Below are 19,472 nucleotides of genomic sequence, written 5' to 3'. Positions count from 1 at the left end.
ACGGGGTTCAATGTATTGCGCGGTGAGGGGGAGAGCTGTAGCTGCTGCAGATACGCAGCAGATTTCTGGTCAAAATTGTTTTTTGATCCGTTTTTTAACGTGGAAATGCTGCAGAATTTGCAGCTGAATTGTTTTCCGGCAGAAATTCTGCAGCATTTCTGCTACAGGTTAACATGCACTTAAGCCCTATTTACACGTAACGATTATCGCTCAAAATGCGTTCAAACGATGGCTTTTGAGCGATAATCACTGCATTTAAATCCTACCATCGTTTGCGTTTCTGCTGAACGGTGGATTTCATGTGAGCATGAAATCCATTGTTTGTGATAGCAAGGACCGTATGCTGAGCGCTGATAACATTGTTTTCAGCTGCAGTCCCTAGGCATAACTAAGGGGCTGTATGCAGATAACAGACCACCCGCTGTTATCTGCATACAGCGAAGGGAGCCTCATTTACAAGCAAAGTAAGCCAATAAGCTACTAATGGGCATTAGTGCCCATTAGCAGCCTATGCAAAATGATTGCTCAAACTTTCTTTTAAACGAATTTTGAGCGATCCTCTATGCATGTAAATGCGGCTTTAGGGGGAATCTGGGATTTAAATACTGATTTCCTATCTTTTTAGGAAAGGTCATCAATATCCTGACTTCCAGCACCCCTACAAATAGGTTTATGAAGAGGCCATGGCATACAGGCTAGCATCGTGGCCTTCTCTTTGGTCATGGTCTTTCAACAGCTCTGTCCCAGGCAAGTGAATTCAATTGTAATACCAAGTCTTGCTGCTGTGCTATGTACGGCGCTATGCATGGTATACAATGAATAGTCCGCAGTGCTCACCCAAAGGCTGCAGCCCTTTATAATAGCTGGGGTGCCGAAAGTTGTACCCCCACGGATCTGAAGTTGGTGACCAATCCTGAGAATAGCTGAACTTTTATGTTTGGGCTAACCGTTTAAATATTACTGTGTGTAGATACCAGATTTCAGGGACATCTTCACACACATCAGAAGTGATTGTTTAAAGAGAACCTGTCGAGAGCTTCATGCTGCCCAAATCACAAACAGAATGACATCCAGAGAGGCTCAGAGATTACAGAGAGTTATGTGCAGCGTATCAGAGAACACAGACTTTAAAAGGGAGTCTTAGAAGAGTTATCGGAGCGGCTGCCTGACGGATTCTTCGGCTGAACTGTTTTCTCCAACTCCATACATGCCTCTCTGCAATGTGGGTGCCTGCCTAAATGTAATCCACCCATAAACTATACAGATGTACTCATTAAAACCTAAATATATTAAATAAAAATGGCTAACAAAAGTAAGGCCTGAATCTACAATCTATTTTATATAAAGTCCAATGCATAACACTTATATAGTACCGACTGATTCCCACCGACCGGAACACAGCGGTCCACCATCTCCTACACATACATCAGCACCTTCACTATCTAAGCAGTGCTTCTTCATACTCAAGCACATATCGGTTTTGCCTTCTCTCTAGGGTTTCATGGAAGATGAAGGACGGCAAAGGACAACAAAGTTTATCTCTCATGTTTTTGTTGAGGAAAGTGAGCTACGCAGACAGTTTTTGGAGGAAAAAGCGAAAAGTGAGAAATTGTCCATGCTGAACTGGACATCTGCTCAAAGTGCTGGAGATGACAAGGAGTCTCCTGGAAACAAGTCATCAGAAGAAGCTCAGACCTTAGTGGATGACCAGGAAGAAGTGAGAAGCAGCAAACGGCCCAGAACAGCAGAAACCAGCTCCTTTCTGAGTGATGCTGCAACCACAAGCACTCCGATATCTACGTCCAGAGGTAAGACTTCCCTTCAGGTGAATATATTTGGGGAGCGGGGTTATCCCCAGTAATGGTACCTAATGTACATACACTAGCAAACGTAGACAAGGAACTGTCCCAATTACAGGTACAGAATATAGGTTGATTCAGAAATGGTGCAAAAGCAAAAAGCAACCTAAAAAGGTAGATCAAGTTCAAGTTTTTAGTGCACCTTACAGATGTTTGATCTGGATGCCATTGGTAAAACAGTAGATGTCAAGCGAGTAGCCCAGTTCTGTCCAGAAGTGTACCGTCATATACTCTGTTATCGATTCCACTGCATCAGAAATGCATTGCCTTAGGTCGTCTAATGCCACTAATAACCCCCACATCGAATATCTGTAAGGTGCAATAAAAACTAAAAGAGTTCTTCTGTCTTTTTATGGCATCCTGGCTGTCCTAACAGTTTTATGTATGAAGAAATCTGCTTTACTCTGGCACTGTTCTTTATGAATCGCTTTATATATTGCTAAATCTGGTTTATTATGCAGCCCTAGTACTATGTTCATACTAGTAGAAAGCGCATCCCAGGATGGCGACTACAATCTACAAATATAAATCTCCAGGCTCGGGAACATTATTCAGTGGGATTAGGAATAATAGTAATAATACAGAGTCGTCAGCTATTACAAATACACAAAATACTCAGGGCAAACCATCATGGGGTCCCTTTGCATGTTGCCCCCCCCCCCCCCCCCCCCCCCCGGCCTACTTTTGTAGACACTGCTGTAGTTTTTTCTAAAGCCTCTGGGTAAATAACATACTAATGAAGTTTGTTGTACAGGGTGGGCACTTAAATTAGCCCAGCACCACACAATTATGAAAGATATCTAAAAGAAATGCTGTCTTTGTTGCCCCCAGCAACCAATCACAGCACAGCCTTAATTTTACTTCAGCAGTAGAAGAAATGAAAGCTGCTCTGTGATTGGTTGTTATAGGCAACAAAGACAGAATTTCTTTTAGAAAATTAAGAATTTTTTTGTGGCCCACCTTGCAGATGCTATGGTGATGATGAGTGAGTGTGAGGCAGAGCATGTAGTTACATAATACATACACATGGGGGCAGAGTTGTATATACAGTAGATATCTTCTACTAATTTGAATTGCCATAATAATAATCTAGGTGGATTTATACATCAGTGGTTTAATTAAAACATTGCTGAAGGGTCTGATCAGTATGTTCCTCCAACTGATGGGAGGGAATCTTTTATCAGCATATTGCTGCTTTACACTTCTGATAATGACAGTAACTTAGTGATTTCTGAAAATAAGTCTCCAAAAATAAAGCAGGTATATATATCTAATGGGATGATATGTTGTCTCTGTAGGGCTGTCCAGAATTCACATGAAACGCTCTACTTCTGTGGATGTAGACAAGATGCCAGCGTCTGAAAATGACTGTAGTTTGGACAGTTTCCAGTTAGAATCAAATCTTTCAGCATTATCCGTACAGTCTGCTGATGAGGATGACGATGAGGTCTCTGTGATTGAAGAGGTCTTGGTAAGTTAGCAATTTTTATAGGGATATTTGTTTTGTTTGTCATGGTTTTTAATTTTTTAAAGGAAATCAAAAGAACACCAGGGGGCGCCAAAGTAATTATGTAACGACAATATCCAGACACAGGCGGTACCGTAACCAAAAAAACATTAAAGGGGTTGTCCCGCGAAACAAAGTTGGGGTATACACTTCTGTATGGCCATATTAATGCACTTTGTAATGTACATTGTGCATTAATTATGAGCCATACAGAAGTTATTCACTTACCTGTTCCGTTGCTAGCGTCCCCGTCTCCATGGTGCCGTCTAATCTTCAGCGTCTAATCGCCCGATTAGACGCGCTTGCGCAGTCCGGTCTTCTCCCTTCTGAATGGGGCCGCTCGTGCCAGAGAGCTGCTCCTCGTAGCTCCGCCCCGTCACGTGTGCCGATTCCAGCCAATCAGGAGGCTGGAATCGGCAATGGACCGCACAGAAGACCTGCGGTCCACCGAGGGTGAAGATCCCGGCGGCCATCTTCGCAAGGTAAGTAAGAAGTCACCAGAGCGCGGGGATTCGGGTAAGTACTGTCCGTTTTTTTTTTTTTAAACCCCTGCATCGGGTTTGTCTCGCGCCGAACAGGGGGGCTATTGAAAAAAAAAAAAAACCCGTTTCGGCACGGGACAACCCCTTTAACTATATGGCACTGCCCAAATTTATGATAATATCCAGACCTAATTTTATACAATACTAAACAGTCTACTTAAAAACAGATACCAGAGATTCATTAAAAATGGTCCCACTGCAGTTTTTATCCTTAATGGGAGTAAATGAAAGTAGACAAGTGCCCAAATCCATAAGCAGAAAAGTACATAAATAAGTGCAGAAATTCATAAACTGAGAACCTGATTCAGCAAAAACGTAGCAAATCTACATGTGAGGCTACTTTTCACCTAATTTGGGTGCCCATCCAGGCTTCCTATCTAAGTGTTCTGTCTGACATGCCAAAAGCAGCACTCGGACAGACAGAAGTCTAGATAACTCCAGGATTCTCATTTCTGAACCGGAGACCAAAGCAGCAAGCCGTAGTCTCTGTTTCAGCAGATTTTCGTTAAGTACCAGCACTTTAGGCCTCGTGTTCACAGGCGGTTTGGATTCCGCATGCGGGAGTCCGCAGTGAAATCCAACCCTGCCCACGGTAGAGGACCCTGCAGGTCTCCTACTTACCGGTCCGGGTCATCATTTTCTTCCCTGTGGATGTGTGCGGAAGCGCTGGTTGGCGGGTCGCAACACGTGCAGTGGAGTTTGTTCTTCTTTCATACCCCCTGCATACATATGACAAGGCACAGACATGGTGTGATTAATTTGCACTTAAAACTGGAGGGTCACCAGTCCAGGTGTTATCTCTGCTCCAGATTTCTCAGGGCAAAAAGAGAAACATGGGGTAGACAGTGTAGCTAGTGACCTGGGACCAAGTAAGGGAATTGGTCGAGCAGGGGGTGGGGTTAGTACAGTTAGAACTGACAGAATAGCGAATAGTACCATTAGTAGCACAATTGTATGGCAATGAATGCAAGAAGTCTGATCAGTAAAGTGGGTGAGCTTGAAGCGGGAATGTCTGATGAAAATTACGATACAGTAGGAATAACGGAAAGATGGCTTGATAACAAGTGTGATTGAGCGGTGAATTTACTGGGCTATAATCACTTCAGAATAGACCGTGGAAACCAGAAAGGGGGAGAGGTATGTCTGTATGTTAAATCATACTTAATGCCGAGGCTACGGGAGGATATAGGTGCAGGAGATGAACATGTGGAATCTCTGTGGGTAGAAATACAGGGAGAAAAAAATAACAAAATCCTGAATGGGGTTTTCTATAGACCACCAAAAGCAATAGAAGAAACTGAAATTCTTTATTAAGGCACATAGAAGAGGTATCAAACAGCAACAAAGTAATTATTATGGGGGACTTTAATTATCCAGATATAATATGGGAAAATGAAACCTGCAAATCTTATAGGGGTGATAAGTTCTTGAGAACAATTAATGATAACTACCTTACCAAACTTGTGCAGGAGCCAACTAGAGGGAGGGCAACTCTGGAGTTAGTACTAACTAACAAACCAGACTGAATAATGGGGGTGCAGATACAGGGACACTTGGGGAAATAGTGACCACAATATAATTAATTTCCAGCTGTCATTCAATAAGAAGTCTTTTCAGGAAGCAACAAATAAACTAAACTTTAGTAAAGCAAAATTTGATCAGCTCAGAACTACTATCGGTAACATTAATTGGGACAACGTCCTCAAAAATATCAGTACAGAGGATAAATGGGAAAAGTTCAAAAGGATCCTAATTACCTCATTTGAGCAGTTCATTCCCTTTAAAAATAAAAGAACTTCAAGTAAAAGGAAACCAATGTGGCTCGACAAGACCATAAGGGGGGCAATAAACGAAAAAAAGAAAGCGTTTAAACTACGAAAACAAGAAGGCAGCAAAGAAGCGCTAAAATCATACAGGGAAAAAAACAAAATATGCAAAGATAGGATCAAAATTGCTAAGGAGGAGGCAGAAAGACTGATCGCCAAAGAGAGCAAAAATAACCCTAAACTATTCTTCAATTATATAAACAGTAAAAGGATTTGCACTGAGAGCACTGGCCCTCTAATGAATAATGCAGGAGAAATCATAGAAGACGATGGGGGGACGGCAAATCTATTAAATAATTTTTTTTTGAGTGTATTCACGGATGGAAATGAGATGCAGGGGAATCTTTACTTTAAGAGCAGTGAGACTGTGGAACTCTGCCTGAGGACGTGGTGATGGCAGAATTTTAAAAGGGGACTAGACTTTTTCTAGAGCGCTACAATATTACAGGATATAGACATTAAATAACCAGAAGTGTTGTTAATCTGGGTCTTGGAGTCAGGTAGGAACAAATGTTGATCCAGGGATTATTCTGACTGCCATTTTGGAATCTGGAAGGAATTTTTTATTGGCTTCTGCCTCATTAGGGTTTTTTTTTACTTCCTCTAGATCAACAAGGGGGGGGGGGACTGGCTGAACTAGAAGGACATTGTCTTCTTTCAGCCTAACATACTATGTTACTAATTGAAAGGGTGAAATCTGTTGCAGATTCAAGTAAAATAAGCGTCAAAAAACATGACCAAAAGTTGAATGATGTATAGGGCAGATCAAAGTGTGGAGGTGGAGGAAAGCCTCCACATCAGGCTGTGTTATGTAAGAATGTATGTAGGGGAGATCACACCTACAGCAGTCTGCAGGGGGAGGGGGTGAATCACGAGTACTGTGTAGTTAGGTAGGAGAGCATATAGGGCATATTCTGTGGGGGGGTGAAGGGATAAGACGCACTCCTAAGCGGGTCTCTGGACTGTAGAAGGAGAAATCTGTACAGGAGAAGCGGTGCTGATGTATGGGAACGAGTGAAGTCAGCAAGTAACTTGGACACAATGGCCTCACATCTAGCATGTGTTACTGGGAGGGATACTTCCACATGAGAAAAGTCGGAAACTAGGAGCGGTTGCAAACTATTTGTCTGGGTGGGAGGGTCTGAAATTGAGTGAAGAATGCAACATGATACTTAATGCAACAACTACACAACTATATGTGAAAATTCAGTTTTCCTTGTCAAATGATGTCTACAGCCTCATAATGTCCCCTTCTACTGATATATTACCTTTAACCCTTCCCAATCCATATTCCCTGCTACCTCTTATTTCTTTTTGGGTATAAAGTGCATTGTGGATTCCTTGGAATTACTCAACAGAAATATATAAAAACTAGCTGATCTACCCGGCTTCGCCCGAGTTGATTTGGTACTGGTGTTTATCTGGTGGTCACACGGAAATCTTATGACGTCGTGGTTACTTTAGAGATACCGGAAAAACATATGTTCACCATTTTGCATAGTTCTCTGCGTTACCCAGGAAACACCACGGGAGGTAACCATGCGACGTTTCCTTTATATAAAATGACATCAGGAAGTGAGAGAATTAGATTCCATACGTAAAATGTGGACGCTAATTCTTTTGCGCTTAGAATTGAACAATCCAGGTGGGACCCATTAGCTTTTCCTATTTATAACATATTCAATGCTCGTGGCAAATTTTACGTTTCTATGACACCGGAAAGTGAGAAAATTACATTCCGTACGTAAAATTTGGACGCTAATTCTTTTGCGCATAGAATTGAATAATGGAGTTGGGACCCATTAGCTTTTCCTATTTATGACATAATCAATGCTCGTGCCAAATTTCACGTTTCTATGACACTGGAAAGTGAGAAAAATACATTCCGTACGTAAAATTTTGACGCTAATTCTTTTGCGCATAGAATTGAATAATCGAGTTGGGACCCATTAGCTTTTCCTATTTATAGAGAGGAGGAACCAGGCAGCATTCATTGAAGTCTTCTTTATTAAATATCCATGAAGAAGCAAGCAGCAGCCACGTATCGACCCTGTGCTTGGGTCTTTATCAAGCTAATGCTCCATTACATCAAACCCACAATAAGTAGTATCCTCCTACCAATCACAAGACATAAAGTAGATGACAAGACAAGTAACACCTGTGTGCTCACACACTTACCCGCCCAGTCCACTGGTCAGTGTCCGGGATAGCATGGCGGCATATAGCAGTAGCAATTAATGACAGCAGCTCCTCCTACACATAGCTGTACGCTCAGATACGTCCCTTGTGATGTCAGTACGTCTCAGTGTATCTCTGTTACCAGGGGAACTAGCTCCCCTCCTCCACTGCACTCTCCGGTGTATCCTTTGTGACGTCAGCACGTCTAGACTTCTCTTACAATACACACCCAGAGGTCATGTGCTGCATCCCACACTGCTAGGGAGATTAACCCTTCGGTAGAAGGCAGCTGACTAGTGCTGTAATGAATAGATCGTACAAGGAACGATCAACCCTCCACAGCAAATGCATCAAACCCAGAGCACCAATCCCTCTCTGTATATATTATCTTACACTTATATATTTATCAGAAGGGGTTTGATTTCATGAAGGTATTCCAAAGCTAAATCCATACCTATTATGTATGGCAATAGAAACCAGTGATAACCATATCTATTTAGTCCTAATAATGCATATTAGTGTAGTAATAATTAAGCAAATGTCTATAGCCATATCATGCACAATAAAACATTTTTTATTCACTGGATCATATATGGAGCACAGCAATGTGACAACATGGTTTTCTTTAGATGTAACAGGCCACACTTGAATCATCAGGGGCCCCCTATGGACGATGAATCAGAACAGAAGATCACCCATAGTGACAATGCCGCCATACACAATCCCGCACCACAACCAGTGGACCTCCGAGAAAGAACAAATAATTTTAAAATCAGATATGGAAATATAAAATCATAACTAAATAAGATATGCAAATATCTGATGAGAATAAAAACAATTATTTACAAATAATAAAGTGCACACAATTCACATACATCTATACATGAAAAAACAAGAAAAACAGATGCAAGCAAACAGAACTATTCCACATGTGTAATTAATCCACATAGGGCAATGGATTGTATTCCAAATTGAGGCCAGAGGGATAGAGGGTGTCCAGCTCAAATATCCATCTGGCCTCCAGAAGCCTAAGTTTCCTCTCTCTGTTCCCACCACGCAACCCCGCGGGTACCGTATCGATAATTTGAAATTTGAATTGGCTCACATTATGACGTCGTTCCTTAAAATGTTTTGCCACTGGGACATCCGTCTTGCCCGTACGTATTGTACTTTTGTGGCTTGACATGCGATTTCTACATTCTAAGGTAGTTTCCCCGACGTATAGCAACCCGCAGGGGCAGATCACAACATATACTACGAAAGAGGTATTACAAAAATATTTTTGTAATACCTCTTTCGTAGTATATGTTGTGATCTGCCCCTGCGGGTTGCTATACGTCGGGGAAACTACCTTAGAATGTAGAAATCGCATGTCAAGCCACAAAAGTACAATACGTACGGGCAAGACGGATGTCCCAGTGGCAAAACATTTTAAGGAACGACGTCATAATGTGAGCCAATTCAAATTTCAAATTATTGATGCGGTACCCGCGGGGTTGCGTGGTGGGAACAGAGAGAGGAAACTTAGGCTTCTGGAGGCCAGATGGATATTTGAGCTGGACACCCTCTATCCCTCTGGCCTCAATTTGGAATACAATCCATTGCCCTATGTGGATTAATTACACATGTGGAATAGTTCTGTTTGCTTGCATCTGTTTTTCTTGTTTTTTCATGTATAGATGTATGTGAATTGTGTGCACTTTATTATTTGTAAATAATTGTTTTTATTCTCATCAGATATTTGCATATCTTATTTAGTTATGATTTTATATTTCCATATCTGATTTTAAAATTATTTGTTCTTTCTCGGAGGTCCACTGGTTGTGGTGCGGGATTGTGTATGGCGGCATTGTCACTATGGGTGATCTTCTGTTCTGATTCATCGTCCATAGGGGGCCCCTGATGATTCAAGTGTGGCCTGTTACATCTAAAGAAAACCATGTTGTCACATTGCTGTGCTCCATATTTGATCCAGTGAATAAAAAATGTTTTATTGTGCATGATATGGCTATAGACATTTGCTTAATTATTACTACACTAATATGCATTATTAGGACTAAATAGATATGGTTATCACTGGTTTCTATTGCCATACATAATAGGTATGGATTTAGCTTTGGAATACCTTCATGAAATCAAACCCCTTCTGATAAATATATAAGTGTAAGATAATATATACAGAGAGGGATTGGTGCTCTGGGTTTGATGCATTTGCTGTGGAGGGTTGATCGTTCCTTGTACGATCTATTCATTACAGCACTAGTCAGCTGCCTTCTACCGAAGGGTTAATCTCCCTAGCAGTGTGGGATGCAGCACATGACCTCTGGGTGTGTATTGTAAGAGAAGTCTAGACGTGCTGACGTCACAAAGGATACACCGGAGAGTGCAGTGGAGGAGGGGAGCTAGTTCCCCTGGTAACGGAGATACACTGAGACGTACTGACATCACAAGGGACGTATCTGAGCGTACAGCTATGTGTAGGAGGAGCTGCTGTCATTAATTGCTACTGCTATATGCCGCCATGCTATCCCGGACACTGACCAGTGGACTGGGCGGGTAAGTGTGTGAGCACACAGGTGTTACTTGTCTTGTCATCTACTTTATGTCTTGTGATTGGTAGGAGGATACTACTTATTGTGGGTTTGATGTAATGGAGCATTAGCTTGATAAAGACCCAAGCACAGGGTCGATACGTGGCTGCTGCTTGCTTCTTCATGGATATTTAATAAAGAAGACTTCAATGAATGCTGCCTGGTTCCTCCTCTCTATATTGCTGTTCAACAGTGGACCCAGGGAGTCGGGACCCTAACTGGGCTATTGCATTGTACCTTGCACCAGCGGTGTGGCTGAACTCTTGGAGTGCTGCTGTTCCTTTTTTTCTTCTTTTCCTATTTATGACATATTCAATGCCCGTGCCAAATTTTAAGTTTCTATGTGAGATAATTAGATTCCGTACGTAAAATTTGGACACTAATTCTTTTGCGCATAGAATTGAATAATGGAGTTGGGACCCATTAGCTTTTCCTATTTATGATATAATCAATGCTCGTGCCAAATTTCATGTTTCTATGACACCGGAAAGTGAAGAAATGACATTCCGCACGTAAAATTTGGACGCCAATTCTTTTGCGTATAGAATTGAATAATCGAGTTGGGACCTATGAGCTTTTCCTATTTATGACATAATCAATGCTCGTGCCAAATTTCACGTTTCTATGACACCGGAAAGTGAGAAAATTAGATTCCGTACGTAAAATTTGGACGCTAATTCTTTTGCGCATAGAATTGAATAATCGAGTTGGGACCCATTAGCTTTTCCTATTTATGACATAATCAATGCTCCTGCCATATTTCGAGTTTCTATGACCCTGGGAAGTGAGAGAATTAGATTCCCTAACATAAAATTTGGACGCCAATTCTTTTGTGCATAGAATTGAATAATCGAGTTGGGATCCATTAACTTTTCCTATTTATGACATAATCAATGCCGTGCCAAATTTTAAGTTTCTATGACATTGGGAAGTGAGAGATTTAGATTATGTACGTTAAATTTTGATGCCAATTCTTTTGCGCTAGAATTGAATAATCGAGTTGGGACCCAATTACTTTTCCTATTTTGGAGATAATCTATGCTTGCGCCAAATTTCATGTTTCTACGACATGGGGAAGTTGGAGATCTTTTGGCGAGTGAGTGAGTCAGTGAGTGCTTTCGTGTGTGTGTGTGTGTGTGTGTATATGTATATGTGTATATATATATATATATATATATATATATATATACTCAAATGATTTTATTAACAATTTTTGGAAAATTAAACATGAGTTCTTAAGTATAATATACATATATATTACACTATGCAGGGGAGAGATCCGACATCCAACCTGTCTTCTGTATACTGTAATATACAGTATCTCATCGGGAAGATCATTTGTAGTAATCCTGCAAATAAATATGCATAATATCTATTGACATCGGAGCTCTCTTCTGCATAGTGTTAGAAACGTGTCGGGCCTTGTCCGACATGGGAGCTATGTAGGGACTACTCAACTACTCAATGAGCTCAGACATTGGATTGGAGAGGGTTAAAATCCCAAGTGAATTTTTAGCATGTACATGCATTAACAGATTTTACTTTATATCTACATCTTAGGATAATGATGGAAAAAGCGGTAAAAAGTCCGGTAAGGCTGGAACCTTGGAGAGATCCCGTGAAACTTATCGTCTCTTGAAGAGGAGAAACATCATAGTGGAAACTGTGAAGAATCTGCGTTTAGTGGAGAGCCTGTTCACGTAAAAGTCCATGTTTTCATTTGTTCAGTTGGATTTTCTGGAATAAGGTGGCTTTACACGGGATGACTATTGTCCGAATAACCACTCGAAATAGCGAATGTAAATGACAGCCACTTACTCATTAGCTGCTAGTGGTTTGTTTCAGCTCACCTAAAAAATAGTCACTAGTTGATCAAAGGTGGCCTGGTTATAAATCGGAGTTTGAAAATCCCGTCCACAAGCTGCGGAAATAACCCCACAAAACTTGTGCGGAATTGACTTTCAGCGCAGAATTCAATTCTGCAGCAGGTCAATGTTATCTCTGTCTCCGCTGCAGAACTCTCCCACTCTCAATGAGGGGGAGAATTCTGCTTCAAACCCCGCACCAAATGATGCTGGTTGGGAGGCAGGCACTCCGCTGGTGATGCCCGCTGCGGACATTCCGCTGGAAATCGGTCCCGTGTGGACCCAGCTGTAATGTGACAGGTTTGGGCTGAATACTGATAGCGACTACTCTTAGGGTATGTTCACATCACGTTTGAGTCTCTCTCCAGGGGTTATACTTCAAATCCTGAAAACTGAATGAAGACAGAACCCGTGAAAGAAGAAATGTCTGTTATTCTTAAACGGCGACAAATAGGACCAGGTTATTCTATATGGCATAAAATATGTATGTGGAATTCGCTTGCAGACGTCCGCAGCAGATCCCAGTTGATCCCAGCTGTGGCCCTGTGTATGGACACTTAATGTACTGAGTGTACTGTGTACACAGGCAGTCATGCGCAGTACACCTTTTTTTGTTTGTATTTTCCACACCGTCGCTTAGCGATGACACAGGTCCCCGCAGCCTGTACATGACGTAGTTACTAGAGATGAGCGAGCATACTCGCTAAGGGCAATTACTCGAGTGAGCATTGTGATTAGCGAGTACCTGCCCGCTCGGAAGAAAAGATTCGGGTGCCGGCGCGGGTGAGAGGTGAGTTGCGGGAGTGAGCGGTGGGGGCGGAGAGGTAGAGAGAGATCTCCCCTCCATTCCCCACCGCTCTCCGCCCCCTGCCGACACCTGAATCTTTTCTTCCAAGCAGGCAGGTACTCGCTAAGGACAATGCTCGCTTGAGTAATTGCCCTTTAGCGAGTATGCTCGCTCATCTCTAGTAGTTACATATGGGCTGGGGTATATCCGCGACCATGGAGCACAATAGGCTCTATGTTGCGGATATCGGTGGTAAAATAGAACCTGCTACGATCTGCTTTCTGCAGCTTACGTAATTCCGACCCGCTAATGTGAGCAGAATTGTGTAATCCGATGCATTTGATTGAACCGCGTGTTACCACAGATCAAAAGCATGCAGAATCTACAATTTCTATCCGGTCATGTGAGACCAACCTTAGATAGATCACTACCTTTTTATCACGTGACCGGGGACCACTCAACAAGGCCACTGGTCACAGCTCAAGGCGCTCGGCGGCCTTTCGTGGCCGGGAGCAAGGAGATTTTAAATTTCTCAGGCCCTCCCCGCCTCCTGCGCATGTGTTCGGCATTTTGCCACCAGGCGCATGTGCAGAAGCCGGGGAAGGTCCATAGAGGAGGATCAAATAGAGATTAAAATGCAGAGGCCTCCAGTAAGAAGTTTCATCTCTTCTCACCGATTGCATCGGAGAGGGGAGATAAAACTTCAACTTTTTTTTTTTTTTTTTTACTTACCATTTGGATAACGTCGATCACTTTACCAGGAACCGCATACCGTGGCCCCCCATGACATCTTCAGGCTCTCGGCTACCTTTTGGTAGCCAGGAGCAGGGAGATTTAAAATTTCCTGGGCAATCCTTGACTTTTGCACATGCGTCTGCCATTTTGCTGACAGGCACGCGACGAAGCTGGGAAAGGTCCACAGATAAAGATCTTGTTGGGGGACAAATCCGGGGAACTTGTCGGATACGATCCGTTAGGGGAGATGAAACTTGTAAAAAAAAAAAAAAAAGTTATTTATTTATTTTTTTTACTCTTTTTAACTTTACATGATCAGCGTTATCCATTGGATGTGATCGGGAATGCATACAGCGGTCCCTGGTGACAACTTTTAAATTCACCAGGCTCTCCAGCTGCCTGCACATGCGAGCCACATCGGCGCATGCGCCGAAGCCTGCGTCAGGTCTCGATCGCCAGAGTACATCACGTAGGACGGGGGTGAGTATTTTCAGCTGCCCTCATGGATCTGATCCATGAGGGCAGCTGAAACCTTTACTTTTTTAACTTTTTTTTTTTTTTTTACTTTTCCATGATCCATTGGATATTGGTGATCACGGGCATGGTGACTACTTACTGTGGTCCCCAGTGATGCCTCCAGCCAGGAGAATTTTAATGTCCTGCACCGATTTTTCTGCGCATGCATCACCATTTTTCCTTTGGCGCACATGCGCAGAAGACGCCGGTGGGTTTATCCCGAACCAGATCAACGCAGGACATCGCAGAGGATGGGGGTGAGTAGTTTCAGCGCCTCTCATAGATGCGGTCTGTGAGGGGAGCTGAAAATCTAACTTAAAAAAAAATTTTAATTTAATTTTATGCCTATCCCATGGATAGCGCCGATCACATGATCGGGGGAAGGGGGCTTGACATGGGGGCTGGCCCTTGACAGCTCCAGGTTGTTGGCTACCTCCAGGAAATGACAACATGGAGCTGTTGCATCTGGAGCCTGGAGGGCTTTAATCCCCAGAGGGAGCATGTTTTTGCGTCCCCGGACTTAAAAAGGCAATGGGGTGGTCACTAAGGGGTTAACTAGACTCTTAACTAGACTCTTAACACAATGTGATATCACAGTTTGCTATCAGGATGGTTTATTTACACTCTGAATTACTTTACAATAGGTGTTATTGTGTTAACCCACTAAAAAGCTATTGTTCTCCTATTGTAAGAAAGAATAACTGCACCATGCTATCACAATCGCCATAAGATTTGTCCCATCTGTATCTTCCGTCTAGCTGTTCTGTTCCAACCATCTTTTTTGGGATGTGGGACCCTGAATGGGACCCCTGGACGAAAACTCAGACATGATGTGAGCACACCCTTGGGGTTGGAGCACAGGTTGGGTTGAGGTTTGGGCAGGTTACTTTCTGACAACCCTTTACAATGCAGATGAATCTTGACTGTCCTTTCAGTAAATGTTTGCAGAAAATTGTTCCTATGAGGGCAAACAAAGATTCATGACGGTGTTGGCTAACCTTGAGTTTTCAATGTCTGCAGCCTTCAGAAAATGATTTTGGAACAGGAAAAACAGGAAGGAGTTTCTACAAAATGTTGTAAAAAATCAATCCGGAGATTGGTCCAGAGGCTTTCCCTAGAAGGACTGGTCAGACTGTACCATACTGTGGTGGTGCAAGACGGAATCAGCAAAAAGGTCAGCTCACTATTTGTTATACAGTCTATACTATGGCAGCTTGTTCTGTTTGTGTTTCTGCAGTCATCAAACATGTTGACCCAAATGAAATGTGCAGATCTGGGTTTTCGCACCGTTTGGCTAACCGCTGGTAACGGCAGGGATGTTTTTTAGATATGCTTTTCTTCTTCAGCAGCTTAAGCCCCTAAAAATGACATTAAAAATTCGTTTTGTGTGTCTTCGTATTCCAGAATAAGAGCATTGTTGTTATTCCATTCACAGAGTTGTATAAGGACTTGTTTTTTGCAGGATGACTTGTTTTTTATTGGTACCGTTTTGAGGGAAATATGACTTTTTGATGAACAGAAAATTTTATTTTTTAAAAACAAAATTGCAGAATTTATCGTCCTGGATAAATCTCCAATTATGTTTTTATAGTAGTGGTTGTTAAGAATGGGGTAGCACCAATTTTGTGTGCTGTTTTTCTTTGTATAAGGGAGGAAAAATTCTGTAAAAACACTTAGATGCTGTTGTCAGCAATGACCGCAGCATCTTCAGGGTTAAACAGTGTAGAAAAGTGATTAGATGAGCAAGTGCCTTTTTTTTCTCAGTCCTTTTCTGAAAAAAAAAGACCCTTTATGTGACAATTAGAGAGCAAATATGTTCTCTGATTTATAAGATAGGGAGAGATAAAAAGTCTATGTCACCACTTCCCTGGGAAAAAGTACAGATAGGAGAATCTCAATTCTTCTCTGATGTCTTTGTTTTCCTGTGCTCTGCACACAGACTGAAATGACAGCTGACACCACTTCAAACGGCTGTATCAGTGGTTCTATGGTTGATATGGACAAAAATCTTGGCTTTAAAATTAGAGCTAAACTGTGTTGGTAGCAGTGATGGCACTGGAGCTGCAGCCATTTAAAGTAAGATTAGCTCTTCGTTTCCCAAAACTAATGTCACACACAGCTTACATAAACAAACAGCTCTGTCACATCCATTTTAATCATGATTATAAATACCTGTAGAAAGGTTTTACCTCCTGCAGTCAGAGTTTTTCCTAAGCCTAAGGCCGCCTGCACACGGGCGGAAATCCCGCGGCGGGATTTCCCGCGGGATTTCCGCCACTAAAAGCCTGCATAGGAGTGCATTACAATACGCACTCCTATGCAGACGGCCGCGGTTTGGCCACACGAAATCTCGTGCGGCTAACAAACCGCGGCATGTCCTATTTTTGTGAAACGTCACTTGCCCGGCCGCGGCTCCGGTCTGCGCATGCGCCGGCTGCCCAGCAGCCGGCACATGAAAAAGCCGGGGCCGCCGGGCGCGGGTGAGTACGCGCTCGTCTCTGCAGGCGCTCGGGTCGGGTCCCTCGGCGAGAATTCTCGCCGCCGGATCCGACCCGCTCGTCTGCAGGCGGCCTAAAACTGGTCACCTCCTCATGAAAGATGCTTTACTGCTGCCTAATGTGCTCTGTGGGGCTGAAGGACCTTCTCAATGGGAGGTCAGTACTTCCTCTCCTGCTCTGCACTGATTACATGGATTAGTGTTGGGCAGGGAGGGAGAGAACCATGCATCTGTATAAGGATTTTAGCACTTGATCAGTGCTTCTGGTGATCAATAAGCAAGCAGTTGGGTGGGTCTGGCACTGCCAGATCCTTCTACCTTCAGACCATAGGACACACACTCTTTTCAACAAGAATTTTTTTCATGCTAAAATGTGCTTCTTACAGTCCAAAAATATGATATATTCTTGTTCGCCTTTGATTCCTGATAAGGCATCAGTAAAAATGGAGAAAGAGAGGCCATTTACCTAATGCTCTACTATTCTGCCAAAGGGAAAGTGAAGATGGCGCTTTTCTCTTTGCTGATATAAGATATGATTTGTTATGCATTATTCATACTTTGCGCAATCTTCACTAAACCTTAATGAAAATGATTTGACAGGTGGAGTTTGTTGTGCATCCATCAATTAATCCAAATGATCCTTTAGTGAAGAGTGCCATTGAACAAATTCGTTTTCGCATTTCAAATTCTACTTCAGGGAATCGGTAAGTGAAACCAAATCGTTGTAGGAAAGATTAGTACATAAGAGCATACACATTGATGTTAGTAGCAGATATCTATTAGCCTTATGTATGGACATTATGAAGAAAAGGTCCGGCTTCAAGGAAATGCCTTGTCTCTTAATGACCTTCCTTTGATCGTAGATTAAGTTTCTATGTTACTTACTGTACTTTTTTGCAATGTCTATATAGCTATACGTATATAGTGAAAGGTGACGCCCCCCCCCCCCACCTGCTCAATTACCTCTGCACATGTCATAGAGTATGCCTATAGGGAACATGGAACAATACCTCTGCAGCGCCACCTATTGCAAGGCAGCATTCCTGCAAATCAGTGTCAGACTCTTAAAGGAGATGTCCCGAGGCAGCAAGTGGGGTTATACACTTCTGTATGGCCATAATAATGCACTTTGTAATATACATTGTGCATTAATTATGAGCCATACAGAAGTTATAAAAAGTTTTTTACTTACCTGCTCCGTTGCTAGCGTCCTCGTCTCCATGGTGCCGACTAATTTTTGGCCTCCGATGGCCAAATTAGCCGCGCTTGCGCAGTCCGGGTCTTCTGCTGTTCTCTATGGGGCTCCGTGTAGCTCCGCCCCGTCACGTGCCGATTCCAGCCAATCAGGAGGCTGGAATCGGCAGTGGACCGCACAGAAGAGCTGCGGTCCACGAAGATAGAGGATCCCGGCGGCCATCTTCAGCGGTAAGTATTGAAGTCACCGGACCGCCGGGATTCAGGTAAGCGCTGTGCGGGTGGTTTTTTTAACCCCTGCATCGGGGTTGTCTCGCGCCGAACGGGGGGGGGGTTTAAAAAAAAAAAAACCCGTTTCGGCGCGGGACATCTCCTTTAAGACAAGCCTTATAACAATGACTGGAAATTGTAAACCAAGCCAGAATACCATACACACACAGCTGTTTCAGGGGTTTTGCCTCTCATCGGTGTGCAGAACAGCCTGCCATAGAAGTCGAAGTCTTTCAGAATTAGTTTTCCTATGTCCTGGAGTCTGCTTTACAGCAAGTCTCTGGAACTGCTGTTTGCAGCAACTCGGGCAGGATAGTTGTCGTTATAATGGGGTAAGAAATATACATAGAATAAAAATAGGTTTAAAAAAGTGTAATTCAGTATATAGTTTTAATGTAATTATTGTGCCCATCGGCAAATGAAGACACATAAGCTCTCTATTCCGTGTCTGTGCTCCAGGACACGGTCCCCTGTAGGACAATCGGCACCTGGCAGAGGGGAGACCGATGATCAGTCCAAAGACAAGCATAAAGATAAACCCGGTACATCTCACAGAGCCTCTTCAGAACATCCACTGAAAGCAGCCAATCCTATGGAAGTGGCGCAGTTGAAGAATTACCATCCTGTCATAGGTACGGCTTCTAGGTTCTGAACTTTTTGAATATTTCTGGTTCCATTTGCAAGTTACATTGTGGCCATATTTTAATTGTGTGATTCTGTGCAGAACTTCTAGAACCTTTATTTTTGCCATTAAATGCCCAGGTCAGGAGATGTGTAATAGAGCCTTAGAAAAAACAATGGTAGAGGTGCCCGTACACCAGATATTTCAGAATGGCACTGACCAAGAGGACCAGGATTGTAGTTGCAGAACACACTTTATTGGAGAACAGGCAAACGTGTTTCTGTGCCACACTGGCACCTTCGGCTCGCCATTTACATGCTTTGACAAGATACAGAGGAAATTATGAGCGGACGACGTCACGGAGTCACATGACTAATGTCACGGGATGTAATATACACAAAAAAAAGCCCATACGATTACATACAAAACTCTAAAACCTAAAAGGCCAGTGGTAAATAGAGCAGTATAAAACTACTATAAATT

At 42.7% G+C, this 19,472-nt stretch overlaps 1 protein-coding gene across 1 annotated transcript in view; it reads left to right on the top strand.

Annotated features, from left to right (window-relative positions):
- The window catches only part of GTF3C1 (general transcription factor IIIC subunit 1), a 71,779-nt gene that overhangs the window by 19,918 nt on the left and 32,389 nt on the right, over positions 1-19,472 (top strand). The window contains exons 9-14 of the mRNA XM_066576137.1: positions 1,496-1,808; positions 3,158-3,330; positions 12,064-12,203; positions 15,427-15,580; positions 17,504-17,607; positions 18,827-18,999. Coding sequence (XP_066432234.1) covers positions 1,496-1,808; positions 3,158-3,330; positions 12,064-12,203; positions 15,427-15,580; positions 17,504-17,607; positions 18,827-18,999 — 1,057 coding nt within the window. The remainder of the gene's footprint in view (positions 1-1,495; positions 1,809-3,157; positions 3,331-12,063; positions 12,204-15,426; positions 15,581-17,503; positions 17,608-18,826; positions 19,000-19,472) is intronic.

The sequence above is a fragment of the Eleutherodactylus coqui genome, chromosome 8, assembly GCF_035609145.1.
Source record: "Eleutherodactylus coqui strain aEleCoq1 chromosome 8, aEleCoq1.hap1, whole genome shotgun sequence".
NCBI classification, from domain to species: Eukaryota; Metazoa; Chordata; class Amphibia; order Anura; family Eleutherodactylidae; genus Eleutherodactylus; species Eleutherodactylus coqui.
This window is presented reverse-complemented; position numbering and strand designations above follow the sequence as displayed.